This window comes from Schistocerca piceifrons, chromosome 3 (assembly GCF_021461385.2).
Source record: "Schistocerca piceifrons isolate TAMUIC-IGC-003096 chromosome 3, iqSchPice1.1, whole genome shotgun sequence".
Taxonomy (NCBI): Eukaryota; Metazoa; Arthropoda; class Insecta; order Orthoptera; family Acrididae; genus Schistocerca; species Schistocerca piceifrons.
The window spans coordinates 219,814,916-219,841,922 of record NC_060140.1 but is presented as its reverse complement, the minus strand read 5'-3'; the positions used below and the strand labels follow the sequence as shown (position 1 = coordinate 219,841,922).

Genomic DNA, 27,007 nt, shown 5'->3' with positions numbered 1-27,007 from the left:
TGGTGTGGACCTATGTGTGCCATAACTCATTAGTCCAGATGTCCTTTCTCCATACTAAAACATCCAATGGCTGTGTCCTGCTCTCATGCTAACTCTGTGCCCCTTTACATGCAATGAACAGAGCTACCCATGTGGGCTACAAGCTTGTATACCTCATAGCAAGGAGATAGTTCAGATGGTATAGTCAGTACCCAAGTGTTGTCATCCAGCATTGAATTGTTGACTGATTTGTTGTACTGTGGCCCTGGTATCTGTTGACTGGCTGCTGTCATCAACATATTGTGAGCCATGGCAGTTGACTCTGGTGCTGGCAGTTTCCCCACTGCAATATATTTACAGTGCACACTTGAAACAATGGCATCACGAATTTCCACAACCTTTGATATAGGGTGTCCTTAGTATCATGCCCATGGTGAAACTTTTTAATACCAGTTGAAAAATGCTCCTGTAGGAGCACAAAAAAAGAATATGCCCCTCTTTAAAAGATTTTGACAGAAAAGTGGGAGGCGTGTGATTTTAACTCTTTGGCCTGTGTGTCAGTTCCATGTTTACATAACAGTTTATATAACAGTTGTGTCCAAGAAATGTAACTGTTAAGATTTGATAGCAGTAACATACACTATAACCTACATACTGTAAGGTAGGACAGATTTCTTAAACTAGCATATTGACATACACATAGTTATTAATATGTAAGTAAACTAATGTTTTTTACCATTATGTGTGGAGTTGTTTGGTTTAGACATTGATATGCATACAATTGTTTGTTGTCCTCTGTATCGGATGCCACTGTCGGGGGGTTCTACATTAAATACCGGTTTTGCTACTAGACACTTTAAATGCTGCTCTGGTGTTTACAAGATGTCCTTTAACAAACATTTCAGGAATGCTATTGTCCACAAAGTATTGCCTCACATATGCTGCTTTATGACAGGTTGCATTGCCATACTGATACAATCATTATCTCTGAACTGTCCTCTACGGTATGCTGTACACAGTGTTACAAAATGTGTTCACATCCTTCTGTATTTAGCATTTTCTTAAGTGGGCCACACCCTAACCACAAAAGCACTCCCATGCCGTAACACAACCTCATCCGTACTTCACTGTCAACCCTACACATGATGACTGATGACCTCAGAAGTTAAGTCCCATAGTGCTCAGAGCCATTTGAACCTACACATGATGGCAGGTAACATTTTCCAGGCATCCACATCACCCAAACCCTTAAATTGGGTCACCAATGGGTATAGCGTGACCCGCTACTCTCACTTCTTTCCAGTCATCCACTGTCCTGTCGTGTCACTCTTTACATCACCTCAAGTATTACTTTGCATTGTCTATGGAAATGCAAGGGCATATGAGGAACTGCTTGACCATTGTAGCTGTCTGCATTGCTGACAGCATTTTGGAACACGGTAGTGATTCCCTTTTTCCTGATTTCATGAAATTTTTTTAGAACTACTCACCACAATGTTCTACTGTCCCTGTCTCTCAGTGAATGAGGTCTGCCTAGTCGCGGTTCAGCTCTGATTGTTCCTTCGCATTTCCACTTCACGTTCAGATCGCCAACAGTTGACTTAGGCAGCTTTAGAAGGGTTGAAATGTTCTTGATGGACTTATTCAGGTGACATCCAATGACTAGTCCATTTTCAAAATAATTATGTTCTCCTAACCAACCCATTTTGTTGATACTGGTTTTCTACTGTCAACACAATACTCTGCAGCTTCTTTTGCATTGCCAGGTCTGCATCTGGTGACACCTAGTGCTCAATTCCACATTATCTGGGTACTTTGGATTGGTCAATGTATTGTCATTACTTGTGCTGTGTGACAGTGACATATCCATTTGGTAGGTGTCTTTTACTTTATTCTTAATTAGTCGCTGAAATATACACATACCACTCTCTGCTCGGAGCACTGTCAAATGAATAATGTTTGTGCATTCTCAGTTTCTGTAGATTGTTGGAATGCCAATCCACTGCTTCATTTTAACCACTTCAAAACTTATACTTTACTTAAAAGTTTGGTTTAATGTTCCAGGCTGGTATATCAAAACTGATGGTTGTAATTTATTTTACATAACTTTTCAAAAAATCATTTCAGGAGAATTAACCGTCTTGAACCTGCCAGAATAGTTAGAAGCCTGTTCCAGAGACCATATTTCTTTCCAAATACTGTTAATGTTGAAAGGTTCATTCTGATTGATGAAGCTAATTCTCCACCATATTATCAGGTACAATAAAAATATTTTAAGCCAAAACATGTTTTTGGTTCATTAACACATAGGTTTGAAATACTATCATTCAAGTTATTCTCTGCACATTTAGCCACTGCCCGAAGGTTACAGAGTGTTTCTGATGCAAACCTGTGGAGAAAGATTAATCATTCTGGAGCCAGTTCCAGGCTGCAACAACAACTGTTCTCGTGTCTCAGTCTTACTGCAATCATCTGACATTTGTAAGTACTTTCATGAATTTATTTGTAGGGCATTCTTACTGATTCATGTTTACATTGCAATTCTTTTTGGAAAACCATTATTTTATTTTGTGTCATAGCATTTTTAAAATACTGTTGTTAGTGTACTGGCCAGCTCTTGGACTTTCAGAACTTATCCCCCCCCCCCCCCCCCAAAAAAAAAAAAAAAAAAGTATAGAGAAATTGTTTGTTGTAGAAAGTTACTATTGGTATTTCTTATTTGGTTATATAAAATCCAAGTACAAGAGTGATGCCAAAAATTTCGATCCCAATTAATTATTATGAATCTATTCAACAGTTAGGTACATCATATTTTTTGCAACATACTAGCTACTAAACTGTAAATTTTTTTATTCTCTGTAACATTTTTACATGAGCATGGAACACATCACTGCATTAATTAGTAAAGTTCATTATAATATAACCAGAATGAAAAATGCACAAAAAAAGGGCAAATCTGTTCTGAGCAGAGTTAGGGATATAAAGAATGAAACTAGCTTTTTGACATGTTCACAATTTTTTACTTGTTACTATTAGTACCCATGTCATATAATAAAATACGTCGTGTCAGGTAAAGTAATATGATACATGATGTCATGTCATATAACATGACATGTAACATGACATGTGGCATCATGTCACCTAAGATGGCATTTGTCATGTCATGCAATGTGATACAGTGTGTCATTTAAGTTCAGGATGCTTGCATCCCCACTCTGGGATACATTCTATTGTAGACACATCCAACTCTCTAGAAGCACATAAATTTGTGTCTATACGTTCTTATACGTCTCACCATACATGTAAAAGTGGGTGGATCCAAGAGAGCTCTTGGTGCTGGGAAAGTGGGGTTAACTCATAAAAAAGAGCGAAATTGTCAAGATGTTTTAGCTTAAATGTCTCTGAAGCTGCCACATAAGTCAAAAAGCAAGTTCCCTTATTGTATGTCCCTAACTCTATTCAGGACACATTTGTCTTTTTTCTGCTACAATATGAGCATTTTTCACTCTGGTTTCCACTTTTATTGTATCATAATTTTGACATTAGATGACTGTTGTCTTTTGAACTACATTGTTTCTATTGTGGCAACAGATGAAGTTTTCACAAAACAATATGACCATTAATTACTTGCATTTGTTCACCTTCTCAAAAAATTTGAACCGATTCACACAATTTTGAAAAAAGAAGTGGCTTGCATTGAAAAAAGCCACAAAAGCTATGTTTTTTGCTTGTAAATTCTGAATGAGTCTAAATTTTTGAAAGTGTGTTTTTTTATTTATTTGATTGGACTCTTTACATCCATTCATTTGACCTAAGAATGACTTTTACATATAACATTTAACTTGAGTTTAAACCACTGTATCTCAGCAATAGATAAAGATTATCATATAAAAATAAGATTCATGTTAACTCTCTCCATTTATCTACCTTTGTGCAAAGTTTGAACTGAGTTGTAAAGTTTAAAGTATAGAAATACAGGTTTCATAAACTACCCAGAAGAGCATGGTGTTTTTTTACACGTAAACTCCAAATGAAGCAAGGTTTTTTCTAATGGTTGAAAATTATCTTAGACCAAGGTCCGATACACTCGTGGACCAAAGTTGAACCATCAGTCTCATTCCAGTCCAGAGCTATGTGAGGATGACTTTTTGCACATAACATCCAAATGGTGCACATATAGATGGTGCCATTAGCTGAGCTTTAATTTCAGTCCAATTAAAATCTTTTGCAAAGGAAATTAATCAATTTGCACATTTTTTTGAGCGTAGCTCTGGTTTGTCATTTAAATCTTGGTTAATGTACTGTAAAATGGCTACTGTAAGATAGATGTTCGAAGTAGTGGCAGCAGCCGAGTCGAGAGGAAGCGCACCAGCAGCAGCACTTGTCTGATAAGCAGTAAATTAAATTAGTCTTTTTTTTTCATGTGCTTCTGCAAAGAAGTAAACTATATGTGTGTAAGACAAGAGGTTAGAAAATTGATCGTAGTTTTTGTTTTTGTAGAAGTCTTGTGAATATCCTGGTGTAGGGTGGCTTCCTAGTGTAAATTTTCCCATCGCCAGAAACTCCGTCACGCCACAAAGTCATAATTTTATGCTAGTAGACAGCATATAGTTTAGATCAGTGCATTTCAATTTGAATATTTATCTTGTGAAGTAACTTTTAAGTAAACAGGATTTCCAAAAATAGGTATCTGTAAATACATCAGCTCCAGTAGAGAAATTCGTTTCTGTTTAATAGCTTGCGGTCTCAGAGTACAGTGAGAAATCTGCACAGAAACTCCAAGTGTTACTTTATTCTCCTTTTAATGTTACTTTATTCTCCTTGGGTATATTCTGTATATATTTCAAATTCAGTAGCACCATTTGAAACCTTATATCTATTTTATACACAGTACAATATTGCTAGGGACTGTGCTTGTTGTGAGCAGACACAAGGAGAGTTGGCTGCTGTACGTGAACAGCTGGAAGCTGCATTGGCTACCGTCGACAAGCTTGTAGCTAGTGCTCAAAGTTGCTGTGACATCGGGGCACCAGTGATAAGACCTAGGACACCTTTGGTGCCACTGGAGTCCCCTCAAACAGTCACGAGTTTGTAGACAGGCATGCAGTGGCGGTGTTGACGATACATACGTCTGTTGCAGATAGAGCTCACAGTGAAATGATTCCGCTGGCATGCACTGCCCGCTTATATAGAGAGAGAACGACCTTGGTTACGTAACGCCGCTGATAATGGACTTAGACTCTGCAAGCTGTTTTACACCTACTCTGGAGTGAGGATGGACTGGTCAGATGTTGCATATCAGAAGATATGCAACATCTGGCCAGTCCACCCTCACTCCAGAGTAGGTGTCAAACAGTGGTGGGTTCACGTGTCACTGGGAGGAAGGCGAAAGAGGGAGCAGGCTGTGCAGCTGGCTCCCTATGTCTTAGCAACAGGTAAAAGAGGCTACTCAGTGTTGATGATAACTCATAGCCAGCATGGGATGCCTCTCCTGTTAGGCCAGTGGTCAATTTTCCTGCCCAGTCCAGACAAGTTCAGAGGGTGGGCATGCTTGTCATTGGGAGCTCCATTGTTAGGCGGGTGATGGAGCCCCTCAAGGAGATAACAGGCAAGGTGGGAGAGAATTCCAGTGTGCAGTCAGTTTGTTTGCTGGGAGGTTTCATCCATGAAGTGGAGGAGGCCCTGCCAGTGACTATCAAGCACACTAAATGCAACTAGCTGCTTGTAGTGGCACATGTCGGCACAAATGGTGCCTACTGCTTGGGTTCTGAGACCACCCTCAGCTCCTTTTGGGGGCTGGCTGATTTGGTGAAGGCAACTAGAATGCATGTGGGGCGCAGGCTAAGCTGTCTAGTTGTAGCATCATAACCCAGGGTTGATAGCAGTCCACTGGTTTGGAGCAGAGTGGAAGATCTAAACCAGAAGCTCAGACAACTCTGCGACGATATCGGATGCGAATTTCTTGACCTCTGCTATCAGGTGCAGAATTGCAGTGTTCCCCTTAATAGGTCAGGTGTGCACTACATGGAGGAAGCAGCAGCTACTAGGGTAGTGGAGTACGTGTGGCATGCACATGGGGCTTTTGTAGGATAGAGAACCCGTCCCTTGGGATCAAAGAAAATTTGCCTGTCAAATCAGCCACAGTGATCTCAGGGAAACTTGGTCTTCACCAATCAGAGATAGCAAAGATTAATATGGTTTTAGATGGTCCCAGAATTAGTATTGCTTGCTGAAGGTTATAATGCACAGATAGTATTGGGAACAGAAAGCTGGTTGAAACCAGATGTCAATGACAATGAAATCCTAAGTTCAGATTGGAATGTTTATCGTAAGGATAGGTTAGTCGCCAATGGTGGCAGCATGTTTATTGCAGTAAAAAAGTCAATAAAATCTAGCGAGGTTATCATGGATTCTGAATGTGAATTAATCTGGGTGAAATTGAGTATCAAAGAACGATCAAAAATGGTGATCGGATGCTTTTATAGGCCACCTGGGTCAGTATCAGTAGTTGTAGAGCGCTTCATACTGAACTTGCAGAATATCATCAATAATTCTCCTGATCATGGCATTGTAATAGGGGCGACTTCTACTTACCAGGTATACATTGGGAGTGTTACACCATCAAAACTGGTGCCAGATATAGGGATTCGTGTGACGTTGTTCTGGATGTCTTGTCCGAAAATTACCTTGTGCAGATAGGTAGACAACCAACTCATGAGGGTAAATTCTTAGACATCCTGACAACAAACAGACCTGAACTTATCAAATCAATTAATGTAGAGGAAGGTATCAGTGATCATAAGACTGTGACAGCTTCTGTGATGACGGGTTCTGTAAGGGTGACAGGATACAAATTTCAGAATGTCTCAGCAATCAGCATTAAGATATTCAGTGATGAGGACGAAGATGTGGAAAACAAATGGAAAAAATTCAAAGGCATCAGTCAATGTGCCCTAGACAAGTATGTTCCAAGTAATATCTTAAGGGTTGGGAACAATCCACCATGGTTTAATAGCTGTGTTAAAAAGCTCTATGTAAACAAAGAGCACTTCATCTCAGATTCTAGAGAAATAAAAACCTAATTGACAAACAAAAGCTGAACGAAGCAAAAATGAGCATAAGGAGGGCAATGAGAGCAGCGTTCAATGATTTTGAAAGTAAGATGTTGTCAACTGACCTGAGTAAAAACCCTAAGAGATTTTAGTCATATGTAAAATCAGCAAGTGGGTCAAAATCATCTATTCATTCTCTCAGTGACCACACCGGCACTGAAATGGAAGGTAACTGAGAGAAGGCCGAAATACTGAATTTGGTCTTCCAATGTTGTTTCAAGGTGGAAGATCGTAACACTGTCCCTCCTTTCAATCATTGTACGAATGTTGAAATGGCAGATATTGAGATAACTGATCACAGAAGTTAAAAGCAGCTACAATTACTTAGTAGTGGAAAGGCGTCAGGACCAGATGAAATACCTATATGATTCTATAAAGGTTATGTGAAAGAACTTGCTCCTCTTCTAGAAGTAATTTATCGTATATTGTTTGAGCAGTGAAAGGTACCTAATGACTAGAATGGATATACAAATGGCCACTGGTTGAGACTAAACCAGATACTTTTTACCTCATGTTCCTAGCTCAAATACAAAAATGCACTACGCCCCCCCCCTCCCGCTTGCGTGTGACCTTTCAGACGTATTTGTTAGAATACATTAGTTTCAAAATGGTAATAATTGGCAGGAAATGGAATTAGCCTACTGTTCTTGAAGAATGCTGCTCAACACACTGAAGTGGGATGTAGCAACCCTTTCATTTGACAAAAGAAGCCACAGAAAAGTATTTTCTTTGTTCTTAGGGAACAAGAAATAATTTTCAGAATGGGAAGTCAGTTTAATGGGGTGGCATGGATACTTAGCAGTTATGCAAAGGAAAAGCCAGCACATGCACATCCAAATAGCAGAGGCTTCTCTCTCTCTCTCTCTCTCTCTCTCTCTCTCTCTCAATCTTTTTCTGTAGTTTGGTTCAAATACCCATCTTCTGGTCATCTAGGTTTAGTTTTCTCTCACTTAATGAAGATAAATGCTGGAATAGATCCTTCAGAAAGGACACATCTTATTTTCTTCCCCATCCTTTCCTATTCTAGCTTCAGTGCCATCCAGTGATTTCATTGTCAGTGAGATTTTATACACTAATATTCATTTATTTCTGAAGCTGTGCACACAGTATTTGAAACTGTGGTCTAGTGCGAAAACCCAAGAAGTGGAGGGTGGCAACAATATAGCTAATTAGATGTTTCATAAATTACATGCACAAGAAACATTATAATACAGAATGTGTTACTGTAATTATAGTTGTCTGTTATAAACATTCTATTATGATTGTAACACAGGTACATGCTAGCTGTGAATAGGCAAGTACATGACCACTCAGTTATATTCAAAACTTGATTGTGGTAATAGAAGCAACTACACTCACCTTTGTAACCAGGGGCAACATACAGGCACTCAGACCAGAGGTAGCCAGTTAGAATCCTAGTAATGAAATAAATTTTCATCACTAGTCTTTGGCCAAGAAGGGGCAAGGGAGGTGGTGATGTAAAGTTTTTAATTACTCAGCAAATTTTGAATGTCTAGGTTTAATTTGCGAACCTCTCTGAAGTGGCTGGATTGAAGGCATTTGACATCGTTGATGCTGTTCTGACAAGTAGACTGAAATGTTAAGCTAAGTGCCCCCACCTCACCCCACCATAACTCTTCTTTGGTGCTCTTGGTGGAGAAGAGTGTTATGTGCCATTTCTGAGATTCGCCCCCTTCCCCTTTTAATTCCATGCCCAATTTGAACACACAAGGCAATGCTGTACTGCACCTAGCACAGTAATCTGCACTACACAGTTGCTTTTTATATTGTAGTTGGGAAGGCTATGGAATCAATAAAATATTAACCATGTTGTTGTTGTTGTGGTCTTCAGTCCTGAGACTGGTTTGATGCAGCTCTCCATGCTACTCTATCCTGTGCAAGCTTTTTCATCTCCCAGTACCTACTGCAACCTACATCCTTCTGAATCTGCTTATGGTATTCATCTCTTGGTCTCCCTCTACGATTTTTACCCTCCACGCTGCCCTCCAATACTAAATTGGTGATCCCTTGATGCCTCAGAACATGTCCTACCAACCGATCCCTTCTTCTGGTCAAGTTGTGCCACAAACTTCTCTTCTCCCCAATCCTATTCAATACTTCCTCATTAGTTATGTGATCTACCCATCTCATCTTCAGCATTCTTCTGTAGCACCACATTTCGAAAGCTTCTATTCTCTTCTTGTCCAAACTATTTATCGTCCATGTTTCACTTCCATACATGGCTACACTCCATACGAATACTTTCAGAAATGACTTCCTGACACTTAAATCAATACTGGATGTTAACAAATTTCTCTTCTTCAGAAACGCTTTCCTTGCCATTGCCAGCCTACATTTTATATCCTCTCTACTTCGACCATCATCAGTTATTTTGCTCCCCAAATAGCAAAACTCCTTTACTACTTTAAGTGCCTCATTTCCTAATCTAATTCCCTCAGCATCACCCGACTTAATTAGACTACATTCCATTATCATTGTTTTGCTTTTGTTGATGTTCATCTTATATCCTCCTTTCAAGACACTGTCCATTCCATTCAACTGCTCTTCCAAGTCCTTGGCTGTCTCTGACAGAATTACAATGTCATCGGCGAACCTCAAAGTTTTTATTTCTTCTCCATGAATTTTAATACCTACTCCGAATTTTTCTTTTGTTTCCTTTACTGCTTGCTCAATATACAGATTGAATAACATCGGAGAGAGGCTACAACCCTGTCTCACTCCCTTCCCAACCACTGCTTCCCTTTCATGCCCCTCAACTCTTATAACTGCCATCTGGTTTCTGTACAAATTGTAAATAGCCTTTCGCTCCCTGTATTTTACCCCTGCCACCTTTAGAATTTGAAAGAGAGTATTCCAGTCAACATTGTCAAAAGCTTTCTCTAAGTCTACAAATGCTAGAAACGTAGGTTTGCCTTTCCTTAATCTTTCTTCTAAGATAAGTCGTAAGGTCAGTATTTCCTCACGTGTTCCAGTGTTTCTACGGAATCCAAACTGATCTTCCCCGAGGTTGGCTTCTACTAGTTTTTCCATTCGTCTGTAAAGAATTCGTGTTAGTATTTTGCAGCTGTGACTTATTAAGCTGATAGTTCGGTAACTTTCACACCTGTCAACACCTGCTTTCTTTGGGATTGGAATTATTATATTCTTCTTGAAGTCTGAGGGTATTTCGCCTGTTTCATACATCTTGCTCACCAGATGGTAGAGTTTTGTCAGGACTGGCTCTCCCACGGCCGTCAGTAGTTCCAATGGAATATTGTCTACTCCGGGGGCCTTGTTTCGACTCAGGTCTTTCAGTGCTCTGTCAAACTCTTCACGCAGTATCATATCTCCCATTTCATCTTCATCTACATCGTCTTCCATTTCCATAATATTGTCCTCAAGTACATCGCCTTGTATAGACCCTCTATATACTCCTTCCACCTTTCTGCTTTCCCTTCTTTGCTTAGAACTGGGTTTCCATCTGAGCTCTTGATATTCATACAAGTCATTCTCTTATCTCCAAAGGTCTCTTTAATTTTCCTGTAGGCGGTATCTATCTTACCCCTAGTGAGATAGGCCTCTACATCCTTACATTTGTCCTCTAGCCATCCCTGCTTAGCCATTTTGCACTTCCTGTCGATCTCATTTTTGAGATGTTTGTATTCCTTTTTGCCTGTTTCACTTACTGCATTTTTATATTTTCTCCTTTCATCAATTAAATTCAATATTTCTTCTGTTACCCAAGGATTTCTACTAGCCCTCGTCTTTTTACCTACTTGATCCTCTGCTGCCTTCACTACTTCATCCCTCAAAGCTACCCATTCTTCTTCTACTGTATTTATTTCCCCCATTCCTGTCAATTGCTCCCTTATGCTCTCCCTGAATCTCTGTACAACCTCCGGTTCTTTTAGGTTATCCAGGTCCCATCTCCTTAAATTCCCACCTTTTTGCAGTTTCTTCAGTTTTAATCTACAGGTCATAACCAATAGATTGTGGTCAGAGTCCACATCTGCCCCTGGAAATGTCTTACAATTTAAAACCTGGTTCCTAAATCTCTGTCTTACCATTATATAATCTATCTGATACCTTTTAGTATCTCCAGGGTTCTTCCATGTATACAACCTTCTTTCATGATTCTTAAACCAAGTGTTAGTTATGATTATGTTGTGCTCTGTGCAAAATTCTACCAGGCGGCTTCCTCTTTCATTTCTGTCCCCCAATCCATATTCACCTACTATGTTTCCTTCTCTCCCTTTTCCTACACTCGAATTCCAGTCACCCATGACTATTAAATTTTCGTCTCCCTTCACAAACTGAATAATTTCTTTTATTTCATCATACATTTCTTCAATTTCTTCGTCATCTGCAGAACTAGTTGGCATATAAACTTGTACTACTGTAGTAGGTGTGGGCTTCGTATCTATCTTGGCCACAATAATGCGTTCACTATGCTGTTTGTAGTAGCTTACCCGCATTCCTATTTTCCTATTCATTATTAAACCTACTCCTGCATTACCCCTATTTGATTTTGTGTTTATAACCCTGTGGTCACCTGACCAGAAGTCTTGTTCCTCCTGCCACCGAACTTCACTAATTCCCACTATATCTAACTTCAACCTATCCATTTCCCTTTTTAAATTCTCTAACCTACCTGCCCGATTAAGGGATCTGACATTCCACGCTCCGATCCGTAGAACGCCAGTTTTCTTTCTCCTGATAACGACATCCTCTTGAGTAGTCCCCGCCCGGAGATCCGAATGGGGGACTATTTTACCTCCGGAATATTTTACCCAAGAGGACGCCATCATCATGTAATCATACAGTAAAGCTGCATGCCCTCGGGAAAAATTACGGCTGTAGTTTCCCCTTGCTTTCAGCCGTTCGCAGTACCAGCACAGCAAGGCCGTTTTGGTTATTGTTACAAGGCCAGATCAGTCAATCATCCAGACTGTTGCCCTTGTAACTACTGAAAAGGCTGCTGCCCCTCTTCAGGAACCACACGTTTGTCTGGCCTCTCAACAGATACCCCTCCGTTGTGGTTGCACCTACGGTACGGCTATCTGTATCGCTGAGGCACGCAAGCCTCCCCACCAACGGCAAGGTCCATGGTTCATGGGGGGGGATATTAACCATAGGCTTGGGATTTGCAGTTAAGACACTTGTTGCAGGTTTGGGAATTAGAACAAAGTGACCCACACATATCTCCACTTATTTGACCATCAGGTATGGCTCCTTGGTGATGGGGATGTCAAGCTTCAAAACCTAGCAGTGGCACATCCCCTGTGGAGAACACAAGTTTATTTTCCATCCATACAATGACTTAAATCTCGAACTCTTGAAAGCACTTTGGTAGGCATTATTCTTTGTCGTTTAAAGACTACCCCCAGCATCCTCATGAAACAAATTACCAATCCTTGTAGAAAAAATGAGCTCTTTGAAATGGTTCTACATCTACATGTATACCTATGCACATACCCTGCAAACCACTGTGAAGTGTATGGTAGAGTGTACTAAGCATGGTACCACATGTTAGGGTTTCTTACTATTCCAAATATGTATGAAGTGCAGGCAGGTCGACTGCTTAAATGCCTCTGCGCATGTTGTAATTAGACTAATTTTGTATTCACGGTCCATGCAGGAGAGATACATAGGGGAATGAAGACTTTCTCTAGGTACTACACTTAATACTGGCCTCAAAAATTTTTAAGTTGGCTTTCATGGCATAATTGGCATCTATCTTCAAGCATCTGCCAATTCAGGTGTATCAAGATTGCCATTACACTCTCTTGTGAGTCAAATAAATCTCTCACCATTTGTGTCACCCTTCTTTGTATAAGTTCAATGTCAACTGTTAGTCAGATTTGGCATGTGTCCCACACATTTGAATGATGTTCTAACATGGACTGCACAAGTTTTTTTTTTAGCAGTCTCTTTTGTAGACTGATTACACTTTTCCAGTATCCTGCAAGCGAACCAAACAGCCATCTGCTTTTACCAACAACTGAGCATGCAAATTATTACATACAGGCATTTGTATGAATCAACTGATTCCGGTTGTGGAGGAGGAGGAGGAGGATATTAGTGTTTAACGTCCCGTCGACAACGAGGTCATTAGAGACGGAGCGCAAGCTCGGGTGAGGGAAGGATGGGGAAGGAAATCGGCCGTGCCCTTTCAAAGGAACCATCCCGGCATTTGCCTGAAGCGATTTAGGGAAATCACGGAAAACCTAAATCAGGATGGCCGGAGACGGGATTGAACCGTCGTCCTCTCGAATGCGAGTCCAGTGTGCTAACCACTGCGCCACCTCGCTCGGTCCGGTTGTGGTTCACTGATGTTACAGTCAAGGATATTTCTATTCTGCATTTTGTGAAATACACAATTTTACATTTCTAAACATTTAAAATGAGTTGCCACTTTGAAATCTTAATAAGATCTGATTGGATATTTATCTGCAAAAAGTATGAGATTACCATTAATATTGTCTTCATAGGTCATTAATATAACTGGCATGATAAAAGTCATGGGACACCTCCTAATATCATGTCAGACCTCCTTTTGCCAGGCATAGTACAACAACTCAATGTGGTGTGGACTCAACGAGTCGTTGGAAGTGCCTGCAGAAATATTGAGCACTGCAGCCTCTATAGCTGTCCATAATTTTGAAAGCGTTACCAAGACAGGATTTTGTGCAGTGAACTGACCTCTTGATTATGTCACATAAATGTTATATGGGATTCATGTCGGGCAACCTGGGTGGCCAAATCTTTTGCTCGAACTGTTCAGAATGTTCTTCAAACCAATAATTGTAGCCCAGTGATATGGTGCAATGTCAGCCACAAAAATTCCATTGTTGTTTGGGAACATGAAGTCCATGAATGGCGGCAAATGATCTCTAAGTAGCTGAACATTCAGAGAACCCAGCCCATTCCATGTAAACACAGCGCACACCATTATGGAGCCACCACCAGCTTGCACAATGCCTCACTGACAACTTGGATACATCGCTTCATGAGGTCTGTGCCACACTCGAACCCTACCATCAGCTCTTACCAACAGAAATCGAGAGTCATCTGGCCAGGCCAGCATTTTCCAGTCATCTAGGGTGTAATCGATGTGATCACGAGCACAGGAGAAGTGCTGCAGACAATGACATGGTGTTAGCAAAGTCACTCACGTCAATCATCTGCTGCCATAGTCCATTAATGTCAAACTGTCCTAATGGACATGTTCGTCACACGTTCCACATTGATTTCTATGGTTATTTCATGCAGTGTTCATTGTCTTTTACCACTGACAACCCTATGCAAATGCCGTTGTTCTCAGTCATTAAGTGAAGTCCATTGACCACTGCATTGTCTATGGTGAGAGGTAATGCCTGAAATGTGGTAGTCTCGGCATACTCTTGACACTGTGATTGCAGAATATTGAATCCCATAATGATTTCTGAAGAGGAATCCCCTTTGTGTCTATCTCCAACTACCATTCCACATTCAGAGTCTGTTAATTCCCCTCGTGCGGCCATAATCACACCGGAAACCTTTTCACATAAATCACCTGATTACAAATGACAGCTTCACCAATTTGTGATGAAGCAAGCTGGGATAACTTTTACCCTCCCCCTTGTTTTGCCATCTGCTTCCTTAAAATCCATTTTTTCATTTTTAACTAATTACCATTAACTTACATTTATAGAATCTGTATTTTCATAAAAGAGAAAGGTTGGCCCTTAGTTTTAAAGAATATAACACCAGATCTAATTTTGTGCTTAGTTATGTATGTAATTGATTCTGTAATTTATTTTGACTACTACTATTTAGTATCTTTCATTATAGGGTGAAATTAGTAATTGTTTCATAACTTAAATTCTATTGTTGATGTATAAACAAATATAAATTCTGTACTAATTAGAGACATTTGGAGGAACAACTACTAGTAATCTTAAAATATTTATTTGCCTCTATTCGAAAACATGTTAGCAAAGCCAGCATTTAATTAATTCCAAAGTAATTAACAGTTTTATCAAAAGTATTGTTTACATAACAGTATTTGTTAATTTCACAATTTAAACAAATAATTCACCTTAGCCCTCTTACCTATTATTGTGAGGGTATGTAAGGGCCTGATTTTTGGTCCTGAGACAGTCAGTCCACGGCCGATTTTCAGACGAGAAACCTGTGTCAGTTAGAACAATAACAATGCTTCAACTTAACTGTGAAATAAGTGTTACACAAATAGGCCGTGTGTTGCAACAATGGCGGTGTCCGCTCCATACATACCTTTCTATTCTTCAAGAACTGTGAACTTTGTGGTTAGGTTTTTACTGCTCGTAGATGTTCAACAGGAAACTATTGTAGCAGTATGTGGATTTTCACTTGCAAACTATTAATGAGGCTTATCGAAAGTTAAACAATAGTGCGCTGGCCATATTAAATGTGTATATGGGGTGGTGTAAACAGTGAAATTAAAGTACTGTGAAACGCAACTGTTCACCTGCTGGCTACATTATTTACAGTATTCAGTGTCGGAATTACAAACCACATTTTTCAGCCAGCATAGTAACGCAGTACGTCAACACCAAGGACAACAAGTGAAGTTAAACAAAGCAGGGAAGCACCATTACAAATTCACTGCCCTTTTCATATCTTGGGCACACAACATTACTGTCATCTGTACACTGATCAGCCAGAATATTTAACCACTGCTTGCTGTCGATATAAACCCATTCAGGTGATTGCAGTGTCATCTGGCAAGGAATGACTGCTAGTCAGACACACACATGGTGCATGTAGTATCAGCAAGCATGCTGTCCGTGTGTAGAATGGCGAAGGTGCCCGATCTATCTGAGTTTGACCGAGGGCAGATTGTGATGACCCAGAGGTTTGGCATCAGCATTCCCGAAACTGCACGACTTTTTGGGTGTTTGAGGAGTGCTGTGGTGTCTTCAGTAAGTGGCAAAACCAAGGTAAAATCACCTCCAGACGCCATGGGGTTGGGCAGCTACCCCTCATTACAGATGTCAGACACTGTAGGCTGGGCAGAATGGTAAAACAGAACAGATGGTGAACTGTTGTGGAACTAACATCAGACGTTAATGCTGGACAGAGTACAAGTGTATTTGAATACACAGTGCACACGAAACACTCCTAATGTTGGGCCTCCGCAGCCAACAACTCACGCATGTGCCAATGTTAACGCCATGACATTGGCAACAATGACTGAATCGAGCACATGATCAATGGCACCGGATGGTGGCATAGTGGCAGAGCGTTGCATGGTCTAATGAATCCTGATACCTTCTTCATCATGCCAGTGGGAGGGCATGAATCATTGTCTTACAGGGGAACAGCTCCTTGACACCTGTACTGTGGGATGAAGACAAGCTGGCTGCAGCTCCATTATGTTCTGTGGAACATTTACGTGGGTGTCCTTTGGTCCATTGGTGCTCATGCAAGGCACCATGATGGCCGAGGAGTATTGTACACTGGTTTCAGACCATTTACACCCTTTCATAATGATCATGTTTCCTGACTGCAGTGGCATTTTTCAACAAGGTAATGCACCATGTCACAAGGCCAGGAGTGTGATGGAGTGGTTTGAGAAACACTGTGGCAAGTTCCTATTGATGTGCTGCCTCCCCCCCCCCCCCCCCCCCTCCCTTCTCCCACTCCCTCCAACACTCCATATCTGAACGCGATTGAACAGATATGGGATGTGATTGACTGTGGCATCAGAGCTCGTCAACCCCTCCCCAGAATTTATGGGATTTAGGTGCCTTGTCTGTGCAGATGTGGTGCCAACTCTGACCAGCATCCTACAAAGGCCCATTGCTTTCATGTCATGATGCGTTGCCACTGTTATCTGTGCCAAAGGCAAACACAGTGGCTATTAGATAGGTGGTCATAATGTTCTGACTGATCAGTGCATATGTGCACGTCACCCTCCTATGACTTTTGTCACCTTAGTGTACAATAAGAACAATAAGGCTCCCAACATACTTCCCTGGAGCACACCTGAAGTTACTTCTAATTCTATTGGTGACTCTTCAGCCAAGATAAAATCCTCATTCCAGTCACAAATTTTGTTTTGTACGCCATACAATCATACTTTTATTAATAATTGTTGGTACAGTACTGAGTCAAATGCTTCTTGAAAGTCAAGAAATACTACATCCATCAGATTTTTTTGATCAACAGCTTTCAGGATGTCATGTAAGGAAAATGCAGGCTGGGTTTCACATGATCAATGCTTTTGGGATCCGTGCTGATTAGCATAGAGGAGGTCATTCTGTTTGCTGACTACATCATTACGTGTTACGACGAGTACATATAATGTATATATTTTCAGGTTTTTTCAGCTGTACTATTGTGCTTTACAAGCACAACTGTTTTTAAAGCCAGCTACATTACACATCTTAAAATCAACATACCCACATTTATGTGAGAGTTTATACTGTAATCAATAATGTAAGAGCAAACAACCACCATATGCCCTCTTGAGGCAGTTTGTTAACATTTTCAAGAAAAATTCACTTGTTACTCCTAGATAAAACAAATAGTCCATAAATCCCTGATACTGTTGTAATTGTTTTTAAGTACATGAAGTAATTCTTGTCCATGGGTTTCCAAAGTGGACCAAGCATAATCAAATGTCAGACAAATCATAATGTGCAATCAGTAACAGCATTAAATACAAATAATAATAATAAGAAACATAATTCATCAGTGATGCAACTTGCCATGGTAGAAACGTAAACCTTAGTATCAGACTTAAAATGAATTAAACTTGTATCTAACCACATCTAATGATACACAAACCTAGGTAATATCAGATACAAGCTGACAAAAAATGTAAAAATAGGACCTTGTATTCATCACGTAAATATCTCATTAATATTTATTTGTAAAATACACATCAGTCAAATTCTTTTAATTAAATAATTTGTCTATTTGTTATTGTTGTGGCTTAGTATAAAAACAGTTGGTACATTATGGTAACAAAAAAGTTTGCCAAGAATGACAGTCCATTTCACCTGAATGAAAAAGAAAGTGCAGTACTTCATAAGAATATGAACAAGTGGAAACGCAGAACTGGTACACTGGCCAAAGAGAGAAATAAAGGAGAACCAAGGAAACTGGATGATTGAGTAAAATGAAAGACCCCCAAACAAAAATAAACTAGTGTATTGTTTCATAGTCGACCAATGGAGTAAGCACCAGAATTTTGAGAGACTGTCCCACACAGCTATCATAGCATGAAGAACCAAGCTCACTATAATAGACTGCAAAGACCACTAATGTCCATTTTGTGAACACATACGAGTGATATCCAGAAAGTAGGTTTACAAGATTTTTTACATGAGCACAAATACATAGCTTTCAGTGAAGCATACAGGAACAGTAGCATAGGTATTACATCATTTTTCCACATAATGAGTATTTACTGCAATGTGTTTTGTCAACTGTGGGATGAGTTTTCTAATAACTGTGTCGTATATGTCTCCTGTCAACTCTGTAACCACATCTCCACTTTGATTTTCACCTCCTTGTGACCAGAAAAGGGTATTCCACCCACATATTCCTTCCATGTAGGAAATAAGTGATGCTTGATAGGCACAAGATTGAGACTGTGAGAAGAGTGATAAAAGATTCCAACGAATAAGGTTAACAACACTTGTGTTGCTCAAGTTAAGTGTGGCCCAGAATGCAGACTCCCTTCTTCAGCATTCCAGGGTGTTCTTTCTGTATGGCTCTGCACAGCTTCTTGCAGTTCTAACAGTATTGTGCAGAGAAGAGTGTTTCCTTTCTTGGCATGAATTTGACAAGCAGAACCCCTTTTGTGTCCCATAAAATGATTGCATCGACTTTTTGAGCTGATTTCTGAGTTTTGAATTTTGTTGTTGAAGGGGAATGAGTGTGGTGTCACTGCATTTATTGTCACTCGTTCTTTGAGGTATGGTGGTAAACCCACATCATCCCCTGTCACAGTGGAGTCAAGGGAAGTCTCTCTGTCACTCACAAAATGATCAAGAAACTATTGTGCAACCTTGACCCTGTTGAGTTTGTGTTCTGCAGTAAGCATCTTTGGAACCTGTCATGTACACAACTTGCTACTTCATCCTAGTTGATCACTCACAGTTTCATGAACAATGTTTTGAGAAATTTTAGGACTCAGTTTGTGCAGCTCATCAATGATCATACAGCAATCAGAGCAAATATACTCTTTTAGTTTTTGCACTGGTTCATCAGTAACCATGGAAGGGCAGCCACTTATCTCTTCATCACAAATTTCTTACACAAGTGAAATTCTGTACTAATTCTGTCACACATTGTTATGACATAATTTCCTTCCCATACACTGACACGATTTTGCAATGAATTGCGATGCCACTCATGTTCTTGCCATTTAGGTAGCATATCACAGTGCACACTTCGCACTTGGCAGGAGATGGAATGAGAACACTCATCTTCAACCGTTTCCACATCAAGAGTCAGGATGCTACTGATGACCATTACAACTCATTCATTTGTTTTGCTAAAATACACAACAGTGGTACCAACTGTGAAAAACTCAATTCCCTGGCATAGCTGCAGGGTTCATAACCTTAGTTTCCAGATATTCCCCATAGAAAACAAGTTGATTGTATTTGTACATATATTCTCATACAAACATATTGGTATATATTTGTAAGAGAAGTATTCATACGTAAAGATCCTGATGAAAACTCAAACCAAGCAGTAGATGTAAAAATCGAGATACGGTGATTCATAGGGAACAAAACACAATATTCATGTTTAAAGTACAGTACAATTCAATGATATGCTTGACATTAATAAAGATTTTAACTAATATTAACAATGAAGAATCAAAAATGGTAACAACTGCATTCTATAGTAAGTGAGATGCAGAGATCCACATCTTTACAAACAACTACTATTAAATATTTTGCACAGCGTGACATATATGTGTAAATTTGTATAATGAGAATTTTCTCCTCTGTAGTGGCATAAAAACGTGTATATTGTAACATAAACTTTGAGTTGCAGAATATAGTAATATGCAAATGAAATAGTAATTAACTTTGACTGGCTATAGTGACAGTTTTGTTCTGTGGATGATAATGTAACACCATTTCACTCAAATAATAAGATGAAAAGAAGGATGGCATTAGTAGAATAAGATAATTGTAACAGATGGATAGGGTAGATAATAGAAAATTGGCTGCTCAGAAAAGGAAAATAGAACTACCCAACTTGGGTAACATTTACTATATTTGTTAACATTTACTATATTCCAGACAAAACACTGCTACATTTCAGTGATAAAGCCAACTCATCTTAATGCATATGTGATTTCCTGTTGGAAAGACTACAGTTCGTAGTAATTGATGGAAACTCATCCAGTAAAACAGTAATAATATCTAGCATTTGCCAAGGAAGTATTATAGACTCTCTGCTGTTTCTAATATATGTAAATGATTTAGGAGTCAATCTGAGTAGGCTTCTTAGATTGGTTTGCAGATGGTGCTGTTATGCACTGTCTAGTAAAGTCATCAGAAGAGCAAACCCAATTCAAATGATTTAGACAAGATATCTGTATGGTGCAAAAAGTCGCAATTGACTCTAAATATCGAAAAGTGTGAGGTCATCCGTATGAATACTAAAAGGAATTATTTAGATTTCGGTTATGTAATAAGTCACATATATTTAAAGGCTGTAAATTCAACTAAGTACCTCGGAATCACAATTATGAACAACTTAAACTATAACAGTCATGTAGATAATGTTGTGGGGAAGGCAAACCAAAGACTGCATTTTAATGGCAGAACACTTAAAAGATGCAACAGGTCTACTATTAAAGAGACTACTTGCACTATGCTTGTCCATCCTCTGCTAGAGTATTATTGTCCAATATGGATTCTTACCAGATTGGATTGATGGAGGACAGCAGAAAAGTACAAAGAACAGCAGCTCATTATGTATTATCACAAAATAGGGAAGAGTGTATCATGGATACAATATATGAGTTGGGGTGGCAATCATTAAAACAAAGGCTTTTTTTGTTGCAGCAAGAACTTTTCAAAAAATTTCAATCTCCGATATTCTTCTCCAAATGCAAAAATATTTTTTTGACACCCACGTACATATGGAGAAATGATCATTGTAAAAAAGAGAGAGAGAGAGAGAGAGAGAGAGAGAGAGAGAGAGAGAGAGAAATAAGATCTTACACAAAAAGATTTAAGTAGTCACTTTTCCTGTGCACTGCTAGAGTGTGGAATGGTAGAGAAATAGTGTGAAAGTGGTTAAATGAACACACTGCCAGGCACTTAGATGTGAATTGCAGAGTAGTCACGTAGTTGTAGTTGCAATAGGATTTACATTTTTCTGTTTTTTATTATTTTGTGAATAGCTAACATTTTCCAGTAAAGAACTTTTTCCTTGACTCAGGGCTTTATGAATTATTTTTATTTTTCTGCTTGTATGAAGTGATATTTACAAGCCCAAAAAGTTTTCTGAATTTTGGATAAATTATCCAGTATGCATTGGGATGTGGATTTTATAGAATTTCAAAACGACCAACACATACACTCCTGGAAATTGAAATAAGAACACCGTGAATTCATTGTCCCAGGAAGGGGAAACTTTATTGACACATTCCTGGGGTCAGATACATCACATGATCACACTGACAGAACCACAGGCACATAGACACAGGCAACAGAGCATGCACAATGTCGGCACTAGTACAGTGTATATCCACCTTTCGCAGCAATGCAGGCTGCTGTACTCCCATGGAGACGATCGTAGAGATGCTGGATGTAGTCCTGTGGAACGGCTTGCCATGCCATTTCCACCTGGCGCCTCAGTTGGACCAGCGTTCGTGCTGGACGTGCAGACCGCGTGAGACGACGCTTCATCCAGTCCCAAACATGCTCAATGGGGGACAGATCCGGAGATCTTGCTGGCCAGGGTAGTTGACTTACACCTTCTAGAGCACGTTGGGTGGCACGGGATACATGCGGACGTGCATTGTCCTGTTGGAACAGCAAGTTCCCTTGCCGGTCTAGGAATGGTAGAATGATGGGTTCGATGACGGTTTGGATGTACCGTGCACTATTCAGTGTCCCCTCGACGATCACCAGTGGTGTACGGCCAGTGTAGGAGATCGCTCCCCACACCATGATGCCGGGTGTTGGCCCTGTGTGCCTCGGTCGTATGCAGTCCTGATTGTGGCACTCACCTGCACAGCGCCAAACACGCATACGACCATCATTGGCACCAAGGCAGAAGCGACTCTCATCGCTGAAGACGACACGTCTCCATTCGTCCCTCCATTCACCCCTGTCGCGAAACCACTGGAGGCAGGCTGCACGATGTTGGGGCGTGAGCGGAAGACGGCCTAACGGTGTGCGGGACCGTAGCCCAGCTTCATGGAGACGGTTGCGAATGGTCCTCGCCGATACCCCAGGAGCAACAGTGTCCCTAATTTGCTGGGAAGTGGCGGTGCGGTCCCCTACGGCACTGCGTAGGATCCTACGGTCTTGGCGTGCATCCGTGCGTCGCTGCGGTCCGGTCCCACGTCGACGGGCACGTGCACCTTCCGCCGATCACTGGCGACAACATCGATGTACTGTGGAGACCTCACGCCCCACGTGTTGAGCAATTCGGCGGTACGTCCACCCGGCCTCCCACATGCCCACTATACGCCATCGCTCAAAGTCCGTCAACTGCACATACGGTTCACGTCCACACTGTCGCGGCATGCTACCAGTGTTAAAGACTGCGATGGAGCTCCGTATGCCATGGCAAACTGGCTGACACTGACGGCGGCGGTGCACAAATGCTGCGCAGCTAGCGCCATTCGACGGCCAACACCGCGGTTCCTGGTGTGTCCGCTGTGCCGTGCGTGTGATCATTGCTTGTACAGCCCTCTCCCAGTGTCCGGAGCAAGTATGGTGGGTCTGACACACCGGTGTCAATGTGTTCTTTTTTCCATTTCCAGGAGTGTATGTCCATAACCTTCAGTTCAACAATTTCAGCAGGTGAAAGTCTGATAGAAGTATGCTGTAGACTATTCGTAATGTTTTTGGAATCTTTCACACGTTCAATTGTCAATAATGGTTCGGTTGAGAAAGTGATGATAAAATTCATGAAAACATATGGCTCACAATAAGAATGGTTTGTGATGAGTTTCCGCAAATTTAAAAAACTGTTTTGCTTGAGATTTCTATGAAGAGAGCATAGAAAAGTTGGTTTCCCTCTATGACAAATGTCGGAACACTTGTAGAAAAATTGTTTAAGAAATGCTCTTTCTTGTATAATAAAATTTTGGTTTGAAAAAATGTTTATATGGGCTTTTTCCAAAATGATCCTTACTTTGTGGGTATGCCTCATACCATATGGGATGCTCATTGTTATAGTAAGTATGACACTAGTGACCAATCTCACACATATACGCCTCTGCTGGATTGGATAATGAGTATTAGAAATTAGAAAATTTCTAATACCTGACTTTTCTACAAGAGATTTCCAATTCTTAGACAAAAAGTGTGACTGATTGTCTGTTAAGATAACTTTTAGCTTGTAGGCATGTTTAAAGGAATCCTCTTCAGTTTCTGAGAGTACATAAAGGAATCCTCTTCAGTTTCTGAGAGTACATTTTTGCTCATAGCTTTTCTAATGATATAAATTAATAAATTTAGAGAATACATCTACTGTAGCAAAAATATAACACTGGCGTCCTTTGCTTTTTAGAAATGTTCCATAGAAAACAGTGGCAACTGAATCTAATGGTTTATAAAGAATAATGTTTTGTATTTGTCATTCGCATGTCATATTATTTACTTTAACCCTCTGATACTTGTTGCGGGTTGGTAACTCTTTCTTTATTTTGTTAGCGACATTATAAAAATTGATGTTTTCTTATAACTTTAATATGTCATTGTAAACATCACACTGAGTGAACTCTCATGTACATATTTAATCAATATTTCTCCTCCATCCTCTGGCAATAAACTTTCCAGTTGTAATCTTTCAGTGTGAATAATGATTTGAGCTACTCCTAATTTTGTTGCACATACATCAAAAATTTATTTCATTTTGTACATTTTAATATACCCCATTTTAAGTCCCTTTTCTTGATCTTTGTTGAAAGTTTCAAGAATTCCTCCTCATAGTAGCCCAGATAAGCATTTGCAACAATGTTGTCAGATCCCTTAATATATTTGATTTCATATTCAAACCATTGCAAGTACTTCATCCATCTAGTTAATCTTTTATGATAACTGAACTTGAAGATAACTTAAAGCCTTATGGTCTGAGTAGACTATTACCTTGTATCTAACGATTTAGTTTTTGAGTTGGATGAATGCTTCACCAACAATTCTTTTTCAGTAACTGTGTAAGATTTTTCATGTTTTAAAAGCATCTTGCCTGCAAATGTAGTTGTACAAAGTATAATTTTTCCATCTACTTGCTTTTCCTGATCCCACCCCAAAATTACTGTGGTCACTGTGTAAACAAAATGGTAAAGTAAAATCAAGTCCATAAATTCTGGTCATTTAATTCGTTCTTGCTTTTCTTTTCTTTTCTTTCTTTTTTTTCAAAAGCTTCTTGACACACCTTATTCTGTAGCAAAACAGTGTTCTTTTTTAATATTACTGAGGCATGGTGCATCTAAACTTTGTCCATTTATAAAATTTCTTTGAGGAACGCATAATCCAAAGAAAGATTTTAACTGCTTTCCATTTCTGGGGGCTGTAAACTCTTTAGTAGATTTTATTCTTTCTGAATCCACCAAAATTCCTTCTTTTTTTAGTAATTAAATGCCATAAAATTTTTGTACAGTTGCTGCATTTTCCACTTCTCCAGCTTCAGTGTAATTCTACCTTGTTTTCCACACACCTGTGTCAAAAGTTCAATATGTTCTTCCCAAATTTGTCTGTTAATCAGAATATCATTTATGTACACTGTCATTCAGATATGAGTTCCTGTCCAAGAACATGATCTAATGCTCTAATAAATTCTGCTATTGATGAGTTCAAACCAGATGGTACCACACAATATTAATAATGCCTACTTCCTTAAAGAAAAGCAGTGTATTTACTGGACTCAGGTGCAACTGGAAACTGATCGAAACCTGACGTTGAATCGAAATTTGACCGTTGAATCTAAATTTGACCGAGTATTAATGCTTTAATATTTGTCTAATAATTCAGTCTTTTATATTTGTCAGTTCAGTCAGGTGGCATGATTCAAATAAATCACTTAGCAGAATGTATGTTAAAGACATTTGTGCAGAATTGTTGGGAGCAAAATAGGTTTGAACATGGTGAGCAAGGTAGCTGCTATCATCTTTTGTGAAAGGCAGAAACTTTTACAATTTTTTTAGAGGCAAGATGTTCAGAGTGTAAATGTGTTCGGCAGAATTGAAGTTTTCAATGACTTCTAAATTTGTTATAATACCAGAGAAGGAAAGTTGCTACTCACCATATAGCGGAGATGCTGAGTCGCGATAGGCACAATAAAAAGATTCACACAATTAAAGCTTTTGGCCATTAAGGCCTTTGTCAGCAGACACACACACACACACACACACACACACACACACACACAACCACACTCAGTCTCAGCTCTCTGAGACTGCAGACGTGTGTGCAATTTGCGTTTGTGTGTGTGTGTGTGTGTGTGTGTGTGTGTGTGTGTGTGTGTCTACTGCTGACAAAGGCCTTAATGGCTGAAAGCTTTAATTGTGTGAATCTTTTTATTGTGACTATCATGATTCAGCATCTCCACTATATGGTGAGTAGTAACTTTCCTTCTCTGGTATTGTTACATTACATGCTGAATTTTCTAAATTTGTTATCCATTTCTAACATCTTCCAACTGATGCATATTGTTTGTACAGCCATTTTGATAAGATCAGTCTATATATAAAAAGAGAACAGTAACTGGAGATAACAGAGAGGAAGTTTCAAGGAAACAGAAATAACAGTAGTGTGCTTTCATCATAGTAGACCTTTGTGAGGTGTACTGTGTTCTGACTGTATTCTGTTCTCTCATTATAGTATTTCATATCAGAGCAGCATGCTTCTTGTACCAATTCCCACTTACAAAAATTGTAAAAAGTGATTGAGTGCTAATAATCTGTTAATAGTAATGGATGCAAGTTTTCTTTATATTAGTGTGTGTCTGAAACACAAAACTTTCATCTGATTTTTATATGTGCTTCTTTTTACAGTGTATTACAACAGTTGGTTTTACAGAGCCAAGAGCATGCCGGTCACCAACACCTCTAGCATTAGTATAACGTATGTTGGTTCCTACTAATATTATGTGATGAACTTTACTTAGCATAAAGGAAAATGTCATGTTTTGTATGATGGATCTGCACCAACGAATACCAAAGAAACTATTTTTATAGCAGCTAATAGTTTGTTCAAGTAAGGAATATTTATATGATTTTTGTCATTTTTTAACTTTTTATAATAACTATGACTGATTTCATTGTGTTACAAATAAAAAAACAGGATTTAAAAAATAAATTGTAATTATTTATATACAATATATTTTATTATTATTTGTATCAGTCAGTTTGATTTGCAATAAATTCAGCTGCACAAAACAAGAACTCAGTAAACAATTAAAAACTGAGTGCTATATGGGGAATACTCAAGTTTCAGTTTTTACCCACTTACCATCTGATAGGCAATAAAGATGCTATTGTGATAAATACTTTTTGATGTTGAATGTAATATGACAAACAAAAGACAATGTATTTGAAATAGAACATAAGGTAAATGCTATTGAGATACAGAGGGGAAACTGAACACAGCATCACCAAATAGTTTGTCGAGAGCTACAGCACCGTACAAGTTCTGCACATGACGTGGTATAGTTGTGTGTTGGTTCAGAGTGAG

General features: G+C 39.4%; 1 protein-coding gene across 1 annotated transcript in view; it reads left to right on the top strand.

Moving 5' to 3' along the window:
• Positions 1-26,626, top strand: part of LOC124789316 — a 71,086-nt gene extending 44,460 nt beyond the window's left edge. The window contains exons 4-6 of the mRNA XM_047256630.1: positions 2,107-2,236; positions 2,331-2,460; positions 26,329-26,626. Of these exons, the coding sequence (XP_047112586.1) occupies positions 2,107-2,236; positions 2,331-2,460; positions 26,329-26,417 (349 nt within the window). The 3' untranslated portion in view covers positions 26,418-26,626. The remainder of the gene's footprint in view (positions 1-2,106; positions 2,237-2,330; positions 2,461-26,328) is intronic.
• Positions 26,627-27,007: the final 381 nt, after the last annotated feature.